General features: G+C 37.1%; 2 protein-coding genes across 2 annotated transcripts in view; one reads left to right on the forward strand and one right to left on the reverse strand.

Annotated features, from left to right (window-relative positions):
* Nucleotides 1-261: 261 nt before the first annotated feature.
* patl2 (PAT1 homolog 2) lies at nucleotides 262-8,904 on the reverse strand. The gene is made up of 19 exons (XM_057359017.1): nucleotides 8,830-8,904; nucleotides 8,325-8,475; nucleotides 7,965-8,215; nucleotides 7,778-7,843; nucleotides 7,652-7,696; nucleotides 7,415-7,570; nucleotides 7,240-7,317; nucleotides 6,991-7,136; nucleotides 6,388-6,462; nucleotides 6,177-6,300; nucleotides 4,525-4,645; nucleotides 4,100-4,197; nucleotides 3,981-4,034; nucleotides 2,656-2,798; nucleotides 2,410-2,566; nucleotides 2,185-2,325; nucleotides 2,012-2,109; nucleotides 1,042-1,182; nucleotides 262-874 (listed from the first exon to the last, which is right to left on the reverse strand). Exons 1-19 carry the CDS (start codon nucleotides 8,842-8,844, stop codon nucleotides 841-843), a joined length of 2,094 nt encoding a protein of 697 aa, XP_057215000.1. The 5' UTR covers nucleotides 8,845-8,904; the 3' UTR covers nucleotides 262-840.
* A 2,906-nt stretch (nucleotides 8,905-11,810) lies between these two features.
* Nucleotides 11,811-14,157, forward strand: part of ccser2b (coiled-coil serine-rich protein 2b) — a 70,199-nt gene continuing 67,852 nt past the window's right edge. Inside the window, exon 1 of the mRNA XM_057357838.1 lies at nucleotides 11,811-12,071. The gene's annotated coding sequence lies outside the window, so the exon portion shown is untranslated. The remainder of the gene's footprint in view (nucleotides 12,072-14,157) is intronic.

Raw genomic sequence — 14,157 nt, forward strand, 5'->3', positions numbered from 1 at the left:
ACGTATGCAGTGTCATGAATTTACTTTTTTGATGTAGTCTGCATTTTTTCATCTTCGCAAAAAGGTATCCATGCACACCAATGCTTGACATCTTATAGCCATTATTATACTTAAAGGTTTTTTTATACATTTATAAAAAAATATACATTTATACAGTTGTTCGCTTTAAAAATTATGGATAAACTTCAATTATTAATCTTTCGTCCATTAGTGGATTATAACATTAAGTAAAACCACCCAGTCCCTTTTACAGATTTTTATTTCATTTTTTCTTTTGCAAGTGCTCTGCAACTGTGAAAATATAAGTTTGACATGGGGTTGCTTTAAATCGGGGGAAAAAAGGACAAAATAAAAAAATAAACTATACAGCAAACATTTATCACAAATTTACACTTGAATTGGCACCCAAAACCTTTTTAAAGACATAGTTAGACTTCAATAACATATGTTTTCATAATTATAAATTAAACCCGACACCTTAAGTGCAACAGTATAATTTACGTTAAACCCCAAAACTCGCACCAAGAGACCTGCAGACCACAAATCCAAAGTGATCAGCTTTACCAGCAACAAACATCATTAATCTTTTCATGGTCATGATTAAAGACCAAGTCAGTCACTTTTTTGCTAAATACTGAAGTGTCAAAAGGCTTTCTAGAGCGCAAAGCAAACCCTGACAGACCGACAGTATACAGATGGACAGCATAGAAGTTGAAAGTAAACAATGAAGTTTTAAGAATAATGGATACGGATAAAGCTTGGCTGGATATCTTCTGTGAGGAGAACCAGTCCCACGTTTCAGGTCAATTTAAAGAGAGATCATGGGGTCAGTGGTCACAATTATGACGCTACAGCTAGATACCCTGTAGCAGATCTGCAGAGGAAGATATTTACACTATTTGTAACATCACACTCAAGTGTGAAATTCTATTGTAATTGGCAACGAAATAAAAAAAGGTACATTTAAATTTAGAGATAGAGATCAAATGCGACAAACAAAAATATTACCCATCAACAACCCTATCACAAACCGTGACTTACTCCATATTGCTTTTGAGCTGATGGACGGTCCGCTTGTCCAGATAGCGACAGAAGAGCGTAAGCAGGTTGGAGGGCAGAAGAAGGGGTTCAACAAGTGTCGTCTGAGAGAGTTGCCGGGCAACATGGAATACGGTGTCTGTCCTAAAAGATTAAAAGGATTTTAAGTTTTTCCTTAATTTGGGGTGGTTTCCCAGACAGGGATTAGTTTAAACCAGGACTTCGTTAAATTAGAATATATAAGTCATTTTTAAAAACATACTTCACAAAAAAACCTTGCTGGTGTGCATCTTAAAATATATCAGTGTGATTGTTTTGCCTTAAGATAAGTCAGTGCAAGACGTTGTCGATCAAGACATCTTTAATATTTTAATTAGACTGGGACTAGGCTTGAGCACTGTCTGGGAAACCACCCCATAAAGTAATAAACTATGAATCACCCTTGGTCTTCCCTCTGCCCGTTTAATGCTGGTGAAACTTCACGTGCTTTGTGTGCATAACTTTTCTGCCATGTTGGATATTCCACCCATAAATAAAAACTCATGAGTTGCTCAACCTCAAGCAGTTCCAAACCTCTATTGAACACACAGAAATACAGTAAATTTAGAAGAATGTTAGCAACCGAGATGGTCAAAAGTGGTAGTCAAAGGTGCACCAGAACCGTTTGTTTATGTGTAAATATCTTTTATCGTGTTTAACGGAACAAAGAAACACAACAATTCTCTCTACTACGGTAGTCAACGGTGCCCCAGAAATCTCAGTTGCTAACATTTTTTCAAATATCTCGTGTTCAACCAAACAAAGGAATGTATACAGGTTTGGAACAACTCGAGGGTGAGCAATTCATGACAGAAATTTCATGTTTGGGTGGACTATCCCTTAAATTGCACTGAACATCACGCATACTGTACCAAGCAGATGCATAAATAAGTTAAGATCTAAACTAAAGCAGTGAATAATTGGTTAAATGTACCAGGTTTCAAAATCTCCAATACTGGGCTCCATGGGAAGTTCAGAAGACAGAAGTCTTTCTCCGTGAGAGAGCAGAGCGTACAGCAGGGACAGACCAAACTGCAAACAAAGAGTTGAAGAAATTAAAATCATTGCAACCTGCGCATTAGGGAAAGATTGAATGTAAAAGCACACCTTGTTCTGGCAGGCCAGTGTTAACCGCGTATCTTTCGAGTCAGGGAGCGGTGTGGTGAACTCTTTCAGAATTCTGATTAGCTGACTAAACGTCAGACCACTCACCACGGTGCGGAGGGATGGATACAAAACCGGCAGGGCCTGTTAAGCAGCAAAGCACCACTTTAATTGTATATTAAACACTAAAAAGCCATGAATGTGAACACACAAACGTTCGATTCAGACCTCATCTGTATCTTTGCTCATTAACTCTGGCAGGTGTTTGGTCACAGCAGCAAGAATATTCAGAGCAGCATCATGTGAAAGAAAGGGGAGGAGTCTCGCCAACATCTTCTTTCCTTTCGAAATAAGCAGGGAGGAAAGAAACTCCTCACCGGACTCCCTAGAGTTTAAAAGCCATGCAAGACGTATGCAAGATCAGAACCTGAAGAACTGCTCATGTGTGAAATGTAAACAGCAGGTCTAACTTACGAGAAAGTAGGGCTCTGTAGACGGCTATAGATCCGTTCGACCTTTTTCTGCGTGTTCTGCATTAACCTCCTCTCCTCCTCTTTGTTGGACACGGTTGCCTTGATTTTCTTTGCTTCTTCCACCTCTAACAAAACTATGAACAACTGCATGGACAGCAGTGGAGTTAAAAGATTAGAAAACAAAGCAGGGACGCATATAAGTGAAATTCAAGATTGTAACTAAAAATCATCTGGTGTTTTACAATAATGGGGTACAAAATGGGCAGCGAAGGTCAAAGCGATTTCCAAACTAATTCAGCAAATGGTTAGTGAAGATGATACCCTTCAGAAAATGTTCACAGGTTGTCACAAAGATTGTGATTCTACATAGCATTTTGCAACTCATTAACAATATTAGGAAGAAACGTCTCAAAACAAGAAAATCTTGCGACACAGTATGTATAAACTGTATGCGACACAGATTGGAACTTGTAAAGTCAAACAAGTAAATTTTACAGATGGGAACAGTTAGTGTTGTAATTCTTTAAGTGGTATGGTTTTACAAGGTTTTTTTTTTAAAGGATCAAAACTAGGTTTTTATTATTTGAAATTTCCATTGAATTCACCAATGATTTATATTATATTTAATTATAATTTTAAGATCAATTAAAATGAATATAATTGTATATTGTTTTTAATAAATAATTTGTTGAATGGTCATGTAACTTTGTCGCAATTAAGTTTAGTCAAGTAACGAACCGTTACTTGGTGGCGGTTCCCCCTTCCATCTGGTCTGTTCACTGTTGCATTTTGGGGTGCTGCCCTCAGTCGATTCGCTATGGTGTTCTGCTTCCCCTTATCTGTTTGGGAAAACTCCCAGTGCTGGTTCTTCTACTGGTAACCCAAAAATAATACTTGCTAGGCATAATTTGAACTTGCTATATATTTTACTTATTTATTTTGCTGGTTTTCAACAATACTCTGCAGGTGGTATATATAATTTGGAGGTATCCTGGAAGTTTGGGCCAAAAAAGCGTGCGTGGCGGAAAGTATTTTTTTTTTTTTTTTACGTGGTTGCCGGCAAAACAATCTATATTGTTGAATTGTAACAGTTGTGTATTAGTTTACATCTAAATTAGTCACGGAAATGCATAGCATTATAACATTTCAAGCTAAAGATGGCAATTAAGTAAAAATTCACATATTGTTTTGGCCTAATGGCTTTTAAAAAGTAATGCCCATTGTCTCTTAAAATTAATCGGCTGCATGTTGTTTGTTTATGCAACTTATCAAAGAACCGCTCTAGTTTATGCAACAATGCAAAATGAAAACTAAAAAGGACTTTACCTTTTCAACGGTGCTCAACACTTCCAATCTTTGCAGTCTAGTGTCTTTGTGTTCCTGATAAAAAACAATTCTAAGTAAATGAAACCAATGATTTGCCTCCTGAAGTCAACAGTTCTTACCTCATCGGGTGTGTGCGCATGAACGGCATCAATTGCTCGTCTAGGAGAGAAACAAGTGGACACGGCGACCTGTCCTAATGACCCTTCAATGTGGACAACTGTGGGAACAAGAATTACTGCCAAATGTCCACACTTATTTTAAATTTAGGGGCGGTTTCCCAGACAGAGATTTGCTAAAGCCAGGACTAGGCTTTAATTAAATTGGCATATTTGAGTAGTCTTTCAAAAAAAAAAAAATGATTTTTTTTACATTTTTGTCAAAACAATCGTAGTGATGCATTTTAATTTATGTCAGTGCAATTTGTTTCTGATCAAGACAGCTCTAACATTTATAGACTTAAGCCTATAGTCCCAGACTATCCGGTAAACCGCCCCATAGAGTTTAGTTTTAATGCAAGACATTACAACAGTTTTTTGTGCCAGACCTGGGATGTACAAGTCTGTTTTGGTAACATAAGGGGTTGTGAGTTTAGGTGGTTCCTTTTTTAACCGGTCTCCCAGCATCTCCTCCTCAGCTAGTTTTGCCTCCATCCTCTGATAGTATTCCTGCAGGGAGTCACAATCATGCCTGACGTGTCAGTTTCTTTCAAGGCAGGAATGAGTTCCACCTCAAAACGTAGAGAATATCAATTTTTTATAGCCTCAAAAGGATATGCAAATTTCATACATAAATTCAGAAAGATTTTATGCATCTATGGTTTAAGAATAACAAACACGATATGCGTCCGAATTCGCTCACTCATTCACTATTCCCTATATAGCGAATGCTAAATAGTCCACTATATAGGAAGTGAACAAAAATGAGTGAACGATTTCAGACACTGACGTAATATACCCTGCGTCTGACAATACGGTCACGCACATTCGTCGTAACGCTTAATTACACCTGTGTGGCTTTTAGTTTAATAAAAACTAGTTTAATAAAGAGACCAAAATAACTGTCACATTGTACTATTATGTTTATTTATTATGTTTAATAAAACTTTTTTATGCGTTATATTTTTACGGTGAAAATAACTGTCAACAAGAACAAACCCAAGTGTATAATCATATACATTCGTGGCATTAACGGTAACTCTCCTCCAGCTCATTCTAATCAGGCAGTTGATTCGCGTTGTATCATGGGAAATAGTGAGTGAGCGAGCGTACATTGGATATACACTCAAAATCAGAGTGCATTGTGGATAAAAACAATAGTGAACAAATGTAGGGAATGAGTTGTAGGCAATGAATTTGGACAACACTACAAAATGGCGGACACCCAATGTAGTGCACTATATAGGAGATAGGGGACAAATTCGGACACATCTTTACACAGTCTACGGTGCGGCGCGATGCGTCAACAAAATACAATAGAACCCGCTATCATTTTAAATTTGGTCCACACTGGATGCGGTGCGTCCGGTGTAGACATGCTGTTAGTGTGTCTCCCTCATTTGACACACCTGAATCGAATTAAGAACGTATTAGAACAGACTGCAAATACTAGGGGACCTCCAGGACAGCTTTGGGAACCCATTAAGCACAGCCTGACGTGTTGCATTTTTTGTTGCATCTTAATTAAAATGCTTGTGTAATTAAATATATATATTATTGTATGAGAGATTACTATTTTAACAGAACTTTTTGTACTCAAATCAATATCCTGTGCACTAAAAACGAAACCGTCTGTCTGCAGCAAGCTTCATTTCTGGATAAAATGCATCCATATCTACATCCAATTACACTCTTAAAAAAAAAGGTGCTTTGATGCCATAGAACCATTTAACATCTGAAGACGTTTTGTTTCACAAAAGGTTCTGTGGCGAAAAAAGGATCTTCAGATTATAAAAAGAAAGAGATGGTTCTTTCAAGAACCTTTGACTGAATGGTTCTTCGTGGAACCAAACATTGTTCTTCTATGGCATCGCTGTGAAGAACCTTTCAAGCACTTTTATTTTTAAGAGAGTGTAATTTGAGTGGGAAAAGGAAAAAAACTATTTTCCACATTTGATTTTTCTTAGTGAAACTGAAGAGTCACAATCTAGCAGTAAAGCTCACAAAGTTGAGCGGTTCATATTCATTTGCACATACAGACCTGATAATAGTAGTCATCTAAATGTGGATTTTCACTCTGTAGTTGGATCATTTGCAGTCGGATTATCCACTCCTTCTCTTTATCAGACATGATCTGAGAATAAGGGTCCCAGCTCACTGGCTTTCTGTAATTGATAAGAACACTTCATTTACAGGACAGGAAAAAGAAAAGCAATGCAATCGTTGTCTTCCAGATGACTGGCACAAATTACCTGTGTGGTCTCTGCTGTCTTTGACTCAAAAGCCGTTTGTGCTGGGGGTGGAACTGAGCGACAGGACCCGGAGGTCTAAAAGTGGACACAAAACACAATAAAGACATACAACCTGCTGTGCGAGGCACACTCTACACAACTCCAACTCATTTACCTTTCAAGTTTTACATTTCCTGCTAGACAGTACCCTGCTCAGGTTAGTTGCGGACTAGCTTTTAACCTTTTAATATTTTGACATCTTGTCTGGTGTGTGTGTAGCATCCGGTGTAGAGACGGTGTATATGCCATCCATGAAGAACATTTGTGAGTCTCATCAGATTGATTTTCATCAGCAGTGGGTGAAAATAACGACATCCTTCACATCATTATCAAGCTATGCCTTGGTTATTTGTTTTGCGATCACTAGCAGTAAAAGAGACGTACAATTCCCGTGACAGGGGTCGCATCTGATGTGAGAGGAGCCTTCATTTTTCAGCAATGGGTGTTTTTATAACACGAATCAATGAATGGAAACAACACACCGTCCCAAAAAACCTGACAGATACAACAACCTGTGTAAAGTAGCTTCCCTTGAAACCATTTTATAACGTTTTTTGAGCCAACCTAAAGCCTTGCATGATATTGGAGGATGGACTGTAGAATGGAGCCGGCCTGGGGGAGTCCGTCCCAAAACGTAGGTGCATGAGCTTGGGAGTGAGCGGCAGGGGGGAAGAGAGACGAGGATGGGAAGGTGACATGAAACCTCCTGGCTAGAAAAAGATAAAAACAAAACCTGTATAAGCATCATAAGAATACCATGTTTATCAATGGAGACAAAAAAATCACTACAGTGAATAAACGTAGGATGGTCACCTGGTTGTAATGTCGCTGGGGTGTGAAGAGTCTTTGGGGACGGAAAGGAGAGCTAGGCATCATGGGATTTATTGGTGCCTTGACAAAAACACACATTCGTTTGTCAGATGCAAAGCTACATGCTGCACACTTTTTAAAGCGATAGACAAAGAGTTGTGAGAGAAAACCCCACTACCTCATAACGACATCTCGGGTTGAAGGCCCCAACATAAGGTTGGCCTCCTCTGCCCCGAGTGGTGGAAAAAGGTCGCAAAGGAGACATGAAGTTTGGAGACACAGGTGGGACCCTGCTATGGCCAGATCGGTCAATCACTCCAACGATTGCCTGGTCCTGATTGACAAAGAAATGAAAATCAAAAACATTTGTATAAAAAACCATTGTACCACTGCAATAGACGTGTGAGAGATGCACCTGAAGTATAGATGCAGCAGATGGTCTGTTGGAGGAAATCATCCACTGCGAGGAAGACAGTGGGAAAAATTACTTGACAATGTCAATTCAAAAACAAAAAATTGCTTTGTGATGATGATTACACACAGTATTTGAGTTGAGGTCCTCCCAGTAGGCGCTGACGCTACAGTCCACAATGGCACTATCAATACTCTGGGAAAACATCCAGGCAATAGAAATTAGAAAAACATTTAAGCGATTGAAAAGAAAAAGCTATCCAGACACATGATAAAGGGGAAAACCAAGTACTCAAACACTAAAACAACAGGTGAACCTTCAGGCTCGGGCGACCCTCAACAGTCTTCACCACAGCTGGGTCATCAAACAACTGGCCGCGACCAACTCTTCCTCTCTGAGACCGGCCCGTTGAAGAATGGGACTGAACTGGAGGTTTAGGTTTGGAGGGTGAAGGGAAACTGAGAGGGGAAGGAGAGCTGCGGGGTGAAGACCTCAGCGTTGGGGAGTTCTCACCACACAACAGCAGAAGATCCATAGGGTCAGCCTCTTGCCCTTCAACGCTTGCATCTGGGTTAATTTAGACAATTTTGTTAATTTTAGAATGGCACAGCAGTTCAAAATCCAGAAATGTTCGACTCTTATATAATGTTACATTATATCACGTAATATGTTAAACCTAAGCCAAACGTCTCCTCGTTGTAGAGATCAATCTCCTCATCCTCCTCTGCCATTTCCTGTAACAGCCCACATTCATCTTCTCCTCGGTCACTCCACTGATCCCCATCCTCTGGCCAAACAGCATCTGGAACGGAGTCTCCCGTTTTCTCCTGAGATCGCGAGAGAAACTACTTTAATATTTATAATTAAGTGATGTAAACAATGACGAAGTTCATTTAAATGTAGCATAGAGGAAGTTGACATGACGATCAGTTACTGCAGTGGGACGCAGCTGTATTTTTGTTTTCTACAAACATTTAACCATTTATGTCAAACAGCATATTTTAAAATACTTCACAATTATAACACATCATATACAAAGACCACATATTGAATAATTTTATCTTCTCTTTAAAAAATATATAATTTGTCAACGTTAAGTGCACAAACTTGTTGGGCTATAGATCGTATTTTTTTCCTTTAGCCTACATCACTGCAGTGCTCAGCTTTTTTGATCTACTTACTTCGGAATCACCCATTTAAATATTGTCTATTTCACAATCCCGTGAAATATTTTGTCACGATTCCACAAACGTTAGCGTCTACAGCTCCGCGTGTTGTATGACAGGTGCTTATCAGCGCTTGTAAATGGACACACCTGCGCACGTGTACGAGGCGGGCCCTAAAGCCCAAAGATTAGTCCGGCCGTACACATGACGGACGGAACGCGTACAACAGCGCACGCGCGAAAAAGGTTGAATTGACCGCATACTGCGCATTTGTACAACTCGTATATACGCGCTTATCCGCGACTGAGTATGCTCATGAAGCTGTGCGGGCGCGTTTCTGCGCGAGACGGACGCGGAAAGTCAAGTATACATCAGGGGGGGGGTGTTGGGTGGCGTGGATCGGGATTTTGATTCATATCAGAGGCTTCATGCCGATTCAAACAGAGCACGTGCCCCCTCAGATTTTTGAACAGTTAGTTTTCCATGCAACCTCCAAATGAAGAGTTAGGCATCTATTAATCAGTTGCACGATTCTATAGGAAGACACTGTATCAGTTATGAGCATAACAACGCTGGCTAATGATGTAATCAGCTTCTGCGCGCGGTCGGGAGCTCGGCTCAAGGAAACACTCGCATCCCCGAAGCTTTTGTCAGCCACTTTTGTTTAGACCCCGCGACCAAACGCGGGTGCGAGAACTGGACACATGAACTGGGTTTTTTTCATTGAAAGCGGCACTGCCCAGACCGACCTGTACGTCACAGTCTACTGTGAGAACAGACTGCTCCATACTTTCAAATGGCTCTTGCCATACGTTGGTGTAGTCTGCGCAGTCGAACACACCTCTTGCCAGTTGGCATACATGTAGCATCGTTTAAAGTGAAGAACTTTTATGTTTCAGTTCAATTTCAGGGTGAAAAGACACAATACTCTAAAAGAAAATATATTTTCCGCTAAATTAACTCAATAATATATTAAATCATTTAATATAGATTTGGAAATGCATAGACTGGTATATTAGTTCAAACAACATATACATCATTTACATTTAGTCATTTAGCAGACGCTTTTATCCAAAGGCCAAAGCGACTTACAAATGAGGTGAACAACATAAGGACAACAAAAAGCATAAGTGCAATAAAACTGGTCTCATCTAGCCTACCACAGTATACAAAGCTAAGTTATTTTTTGAAAGAGTAGAATCATATTAACATTAACATCATATTAAATAATACTGTACATAAAGAATTGACACTTTTCATATATTAAGAAATAGATGCACTTAAATTATTATATCATGTATTATATTGCATTATGTATTTTTGTTTCATAATGCAAGGAATTTTGTAATGGATAATAAATCTGTATTAAAGGAAGTTTAACAAAGAGTAACCACTCTGCTTCATTTTTATTTGCTTTAACTTTTGTGCTCTATGTTCATTTGCAAACCGTATACAGACTCTTTTACTCCTATAGCACATAATTTTATACAAGATATTTGTTCTCAAAATACACCAGACTGATGCATTTACCTTAAAAATGTACATAATAATAATAATGTAATAATAATTATTCATATATCAATCGGATAGCGTTGTAATTTAATTCTTGCAATGATTTGTAGAATGTTTTGAAAACGCTTAAGAGATATTCTCTATAATATTGCTTTAAATGTATGTACATGTTGCTGTATGTTTTGCACACTGTGCCCCCTAAAAAAATTGGTAGGCCTACATGATGCCCCTGATTCATATCAGTCATTCGATTGACTCTTTGCGATTGCTATTCAATTGTCATATAATTGCAATATGTGTCTAAAAACGTTAAAAGGGCCATAAGCTTTGTACAACAATAAATGTTAAAATATGCATGTTTAATACATCAGATCAAAGCAGCAGTTGAAATAATAATAATAATAAGTATATTCTATTATTATATTTTTTGAAAATTGTTTTAGTATTGTTTTGATTATTTATATAAATTCCATTTTCATAAGCATAGATGGAAATGTCCTGTCATAATAATAATGCAGAAAAAGTTAAACATGGCAAAGTTTAAACACACAGTACCATCTAGTGGTCATTAACGTTTTAGAAATTTGATCCAGGTAAGTTAAGCGGAACAAGAAGAGCATGCCCTGAAAAGGGGCGGGTATGACATGTTTGATTTGTCAAGTATGGTATGATTTGTCTTAATATATATTTTTTATTAATTCTATTTTAACATAATGCAGAGTTACGGAACAGTGTTTAGTGTGCTGCACTATTTTAAACGGAGATACCTTATTGATGAGTTATACAGTGGGAATCTCGGATGAAGGCAATATTAACGCTCCTTTCGACACACCTCGGATTTAATATATTTGTTTTAATGTTATTTACATTAGTAACATTAATTTTATTAATATTAAATTTATGGAACGGTGCTCTTTTAATGTTAACAGATACTTGTAATGTTTTAATGCTCATTAGTAACATTCATGTTTCAATGTTACTAAATACTTTTAATGTTAGTAAATCCAGACGTTTATACCGCGTTTGTGGTGGGAAATATTCCACTTCCGAGGTGTCTTGAACGCAGACGATATTTCCGGGTTTGAGGTGGGGAAATATCCTAAATCCAGCACCCGCAGCGTGAGTTGGGCCAGAGTCCCTTTAAGGAAAGTCTCCGCATTCAGCAGCTATATTTGCAACGCGAGCATTTCACACAAGACCAAGTCCTATCTACTTAAATAGGTGAAGACCCACATCTTAAAAATAGCTTGCTGAGGTCATAGTAAAAATATTTCCCACTATGATACCAACTGTACCATAAAGATTGTATTTTACGCTAATATTGCACTAAAAACATTTCCCCCCTGCGTTGTTCCATATACTGCGCATGCGCGTAGCACTTGAAGGCGGAACTTTCTTCGCTGAAGCAGCACTCTTCGCCATTCTAAGTAATAGAACTGCGGCGTCTTGTTATATCTAGTCTTTGGTTGGGGCCGCTAGAATGCTGACGTCAGTGTCAGCTGTCTTCACACAACACAATCAATCAGAGTGGTCTCATGCCTGCAAGACATGCAGTCAGTCGGGGGCCTTTTACAATGATATAGTGTCAGAGGAACACACAATCATCTTATGAATCGACTACTGTATATTGACTGAGTTCTTGGGTGCATACTTAAACAGTGTCAGCTTCTATGGCGGATTCCCACGCCCAGCTGTGTTCTCCTTGAATCGGATGATGAAATTGCCCAGGCAGCCGTTCAGATAAGGTGCGGTTTCATTCTATGTGCGCTTATATATCTGTTGCTGATTTTTTTTAAATGTTACTTTAGATTATAGCTTAGGCATAGTGGCATGATCATGCGTAGTTAGTTTTGGCTTTGTTTACATTGCCGGCTCTTTAGTTGCTGTGACAGATGCTGATGGACAGAGGTACTGTAACAGAGGTAACAGTTCCGCTATTCCTATAGAAAACCACATGTTTTAAACATTAAACAGATCTTCAATTTACATCGTATTATGACTATTTTCAATATTTTTGTAAATGTTTCTTATAGTAGGCTAGGCCTATTGGTTTAGGGTAATAGATTAGTACTGCTCTTTAATGCTTTAAGTTTACATAAAATATGTGTGAAAGTCAGACAATTTTGTCGTTTTACAGTGGCTTTATTGTGCCATTTTAGCAGGCTGGTTAGTAAAATGTTGATATGAAGTGATATGATCACTTTTTTTTAAATAAACTTATTTATTAAATCTGTCAGTGAAGTGGTGTTATAGGCTACTTTACACACCGTGTTTTACTTTAGTGTAACACCTCAATCAAGCATACAATCCCATAGGGCGAGTAAATGTAATATTTTTATAAAATTATTGCCTCTTTATTATATAGTGTACGCTTGTATAAAACATTTTTTATACAAAAATGCCTTCAATTTTGGAACATGAATTGGTGATGTTGGGCCAATATGTTCTTCTTTATCATATTATTCATTTTGCTATCACATTACCAGCATAAAGATAGTGACCGATTTAAAACATTTAAATAATTATTATTCCCTGATCAGACGGGAGTATGAAATTAAACTAGGGAAGATTAATCGCGATTAATCGCATCCAGAATAAAAGTTTGTGTTTACATAATATATATCTGTGTACTGTGCATAATAATTTTGTATTTATTAACACATGCACATCCATGCTTATATTTAAAAAAATTCTAAAAATTAATAAACATTTATATATCATTTCAATTATTGGTAAATATAAATAAATACATGTAAATATTTCCTAAATATGTATACTTGTGTATGTGTTTGTATTTATAAATACAAAATGAATATGCACAGTACATAGACATATGTTATGTAAACACAAACCTTTATTCTGGATGCGATTAATCACGATTAATCGTTTGACAGCCCTAAATTAAAAGCATCTAATTTAATCTTTAAAAAAAATCCTGGCTGTACAGCATGTATGTTCAAAGAGATAGTCCTAAACAAGGTGATCAATATGTTATTTTACCATTATCCCATTGGAACTAAAAATCTGTGTTAGTTTTTGTGATAAGAATGATTAACGCAGACAATTTGTGGTTAGTAAGGTCAGATACAGATAATGATGCTTTTGGCATGTGGCAGACCTCTGCAAACAGACATATTGCCATATGTGCATATAAAGTATGTGCAAAACTATGGTACAATAAGTGATCTTTTATAATCAGTATAATAATTTTTGCAAAATGCAGATTGCTTCTGGATGTCTGTTAGTATGGACTTGACAATACAAATGTGTATGTTGATTTTACACACTTTGTGTAACTCTAAAAAATAATTAATTGGCTCAGTAAATATCACAAAAATAAACAGCTGCCGTAAATTTACTTAACAAAATCTTTTAAAATCATTTAAGTGATTTTTTCAGGGGGACACATTAAAAAACTTAATTTAACATCAACAGTTAATTTCTCTAAAATGTACATATATTAAGTTTATTTAATTAAAATAAATACGTATTTAATTAACAAATTATATTATTTTGGTAAATTCTAATAGAAATATTTGAGTTACTCAGATTTACTTAATTTGTTACTTACATTTAGTCAATTTAAAAAGGATTTTAATTGATTTCACAGCTTCAAAATATATTCAAATATTTGAGTATAAATTGTTTCACCAAAAAAATGTAGTAAATCACAGTTAAACTTGTGTAGGGATACCCACACAAGCATAATACTGTCATCACTTAATTACCCTCTCGTAGTACATATATTATTATTTTTTCAGTGGAACACAAAAGAAGATATTTTGAGAAATGTTTCTGTATCCATACAATGGAAGTCAAAGGGGGGCAGTG

Source organism: Triplophysa rosa, linkage group LG18 (assembly GCF_024868665.1).
Source record: "Triplophysa rosa linkage group LG18, Trosa_1v2, whole genome shotgun sequence".
NCBI lineage: Eukaryota > Metazoa > Chordata > Actinopteri > Cypriniformes > Nemacheilidae > Triplophysa > Triplophysa rosa.

Bases quoted from the DNA above. Each gene is read 5' to 3' on its own strand.
- patl2 (XM_057359017.1), bottom strand. The intron at 6,301-6,387 runs GTAATTTGTGCC...TATCAATTACAG, and splicing joins AGACAGCAGAGACCACACAG to AAAGCCAGTGAGCTGGGACC. The intron at 875-1,041 runs GTAAGTCACGGT...CTTCCTCTGCAG, and splicing joins CAGCTCAAAAGCAATATGGA to ATCTGCTACAGGGTATCTAG.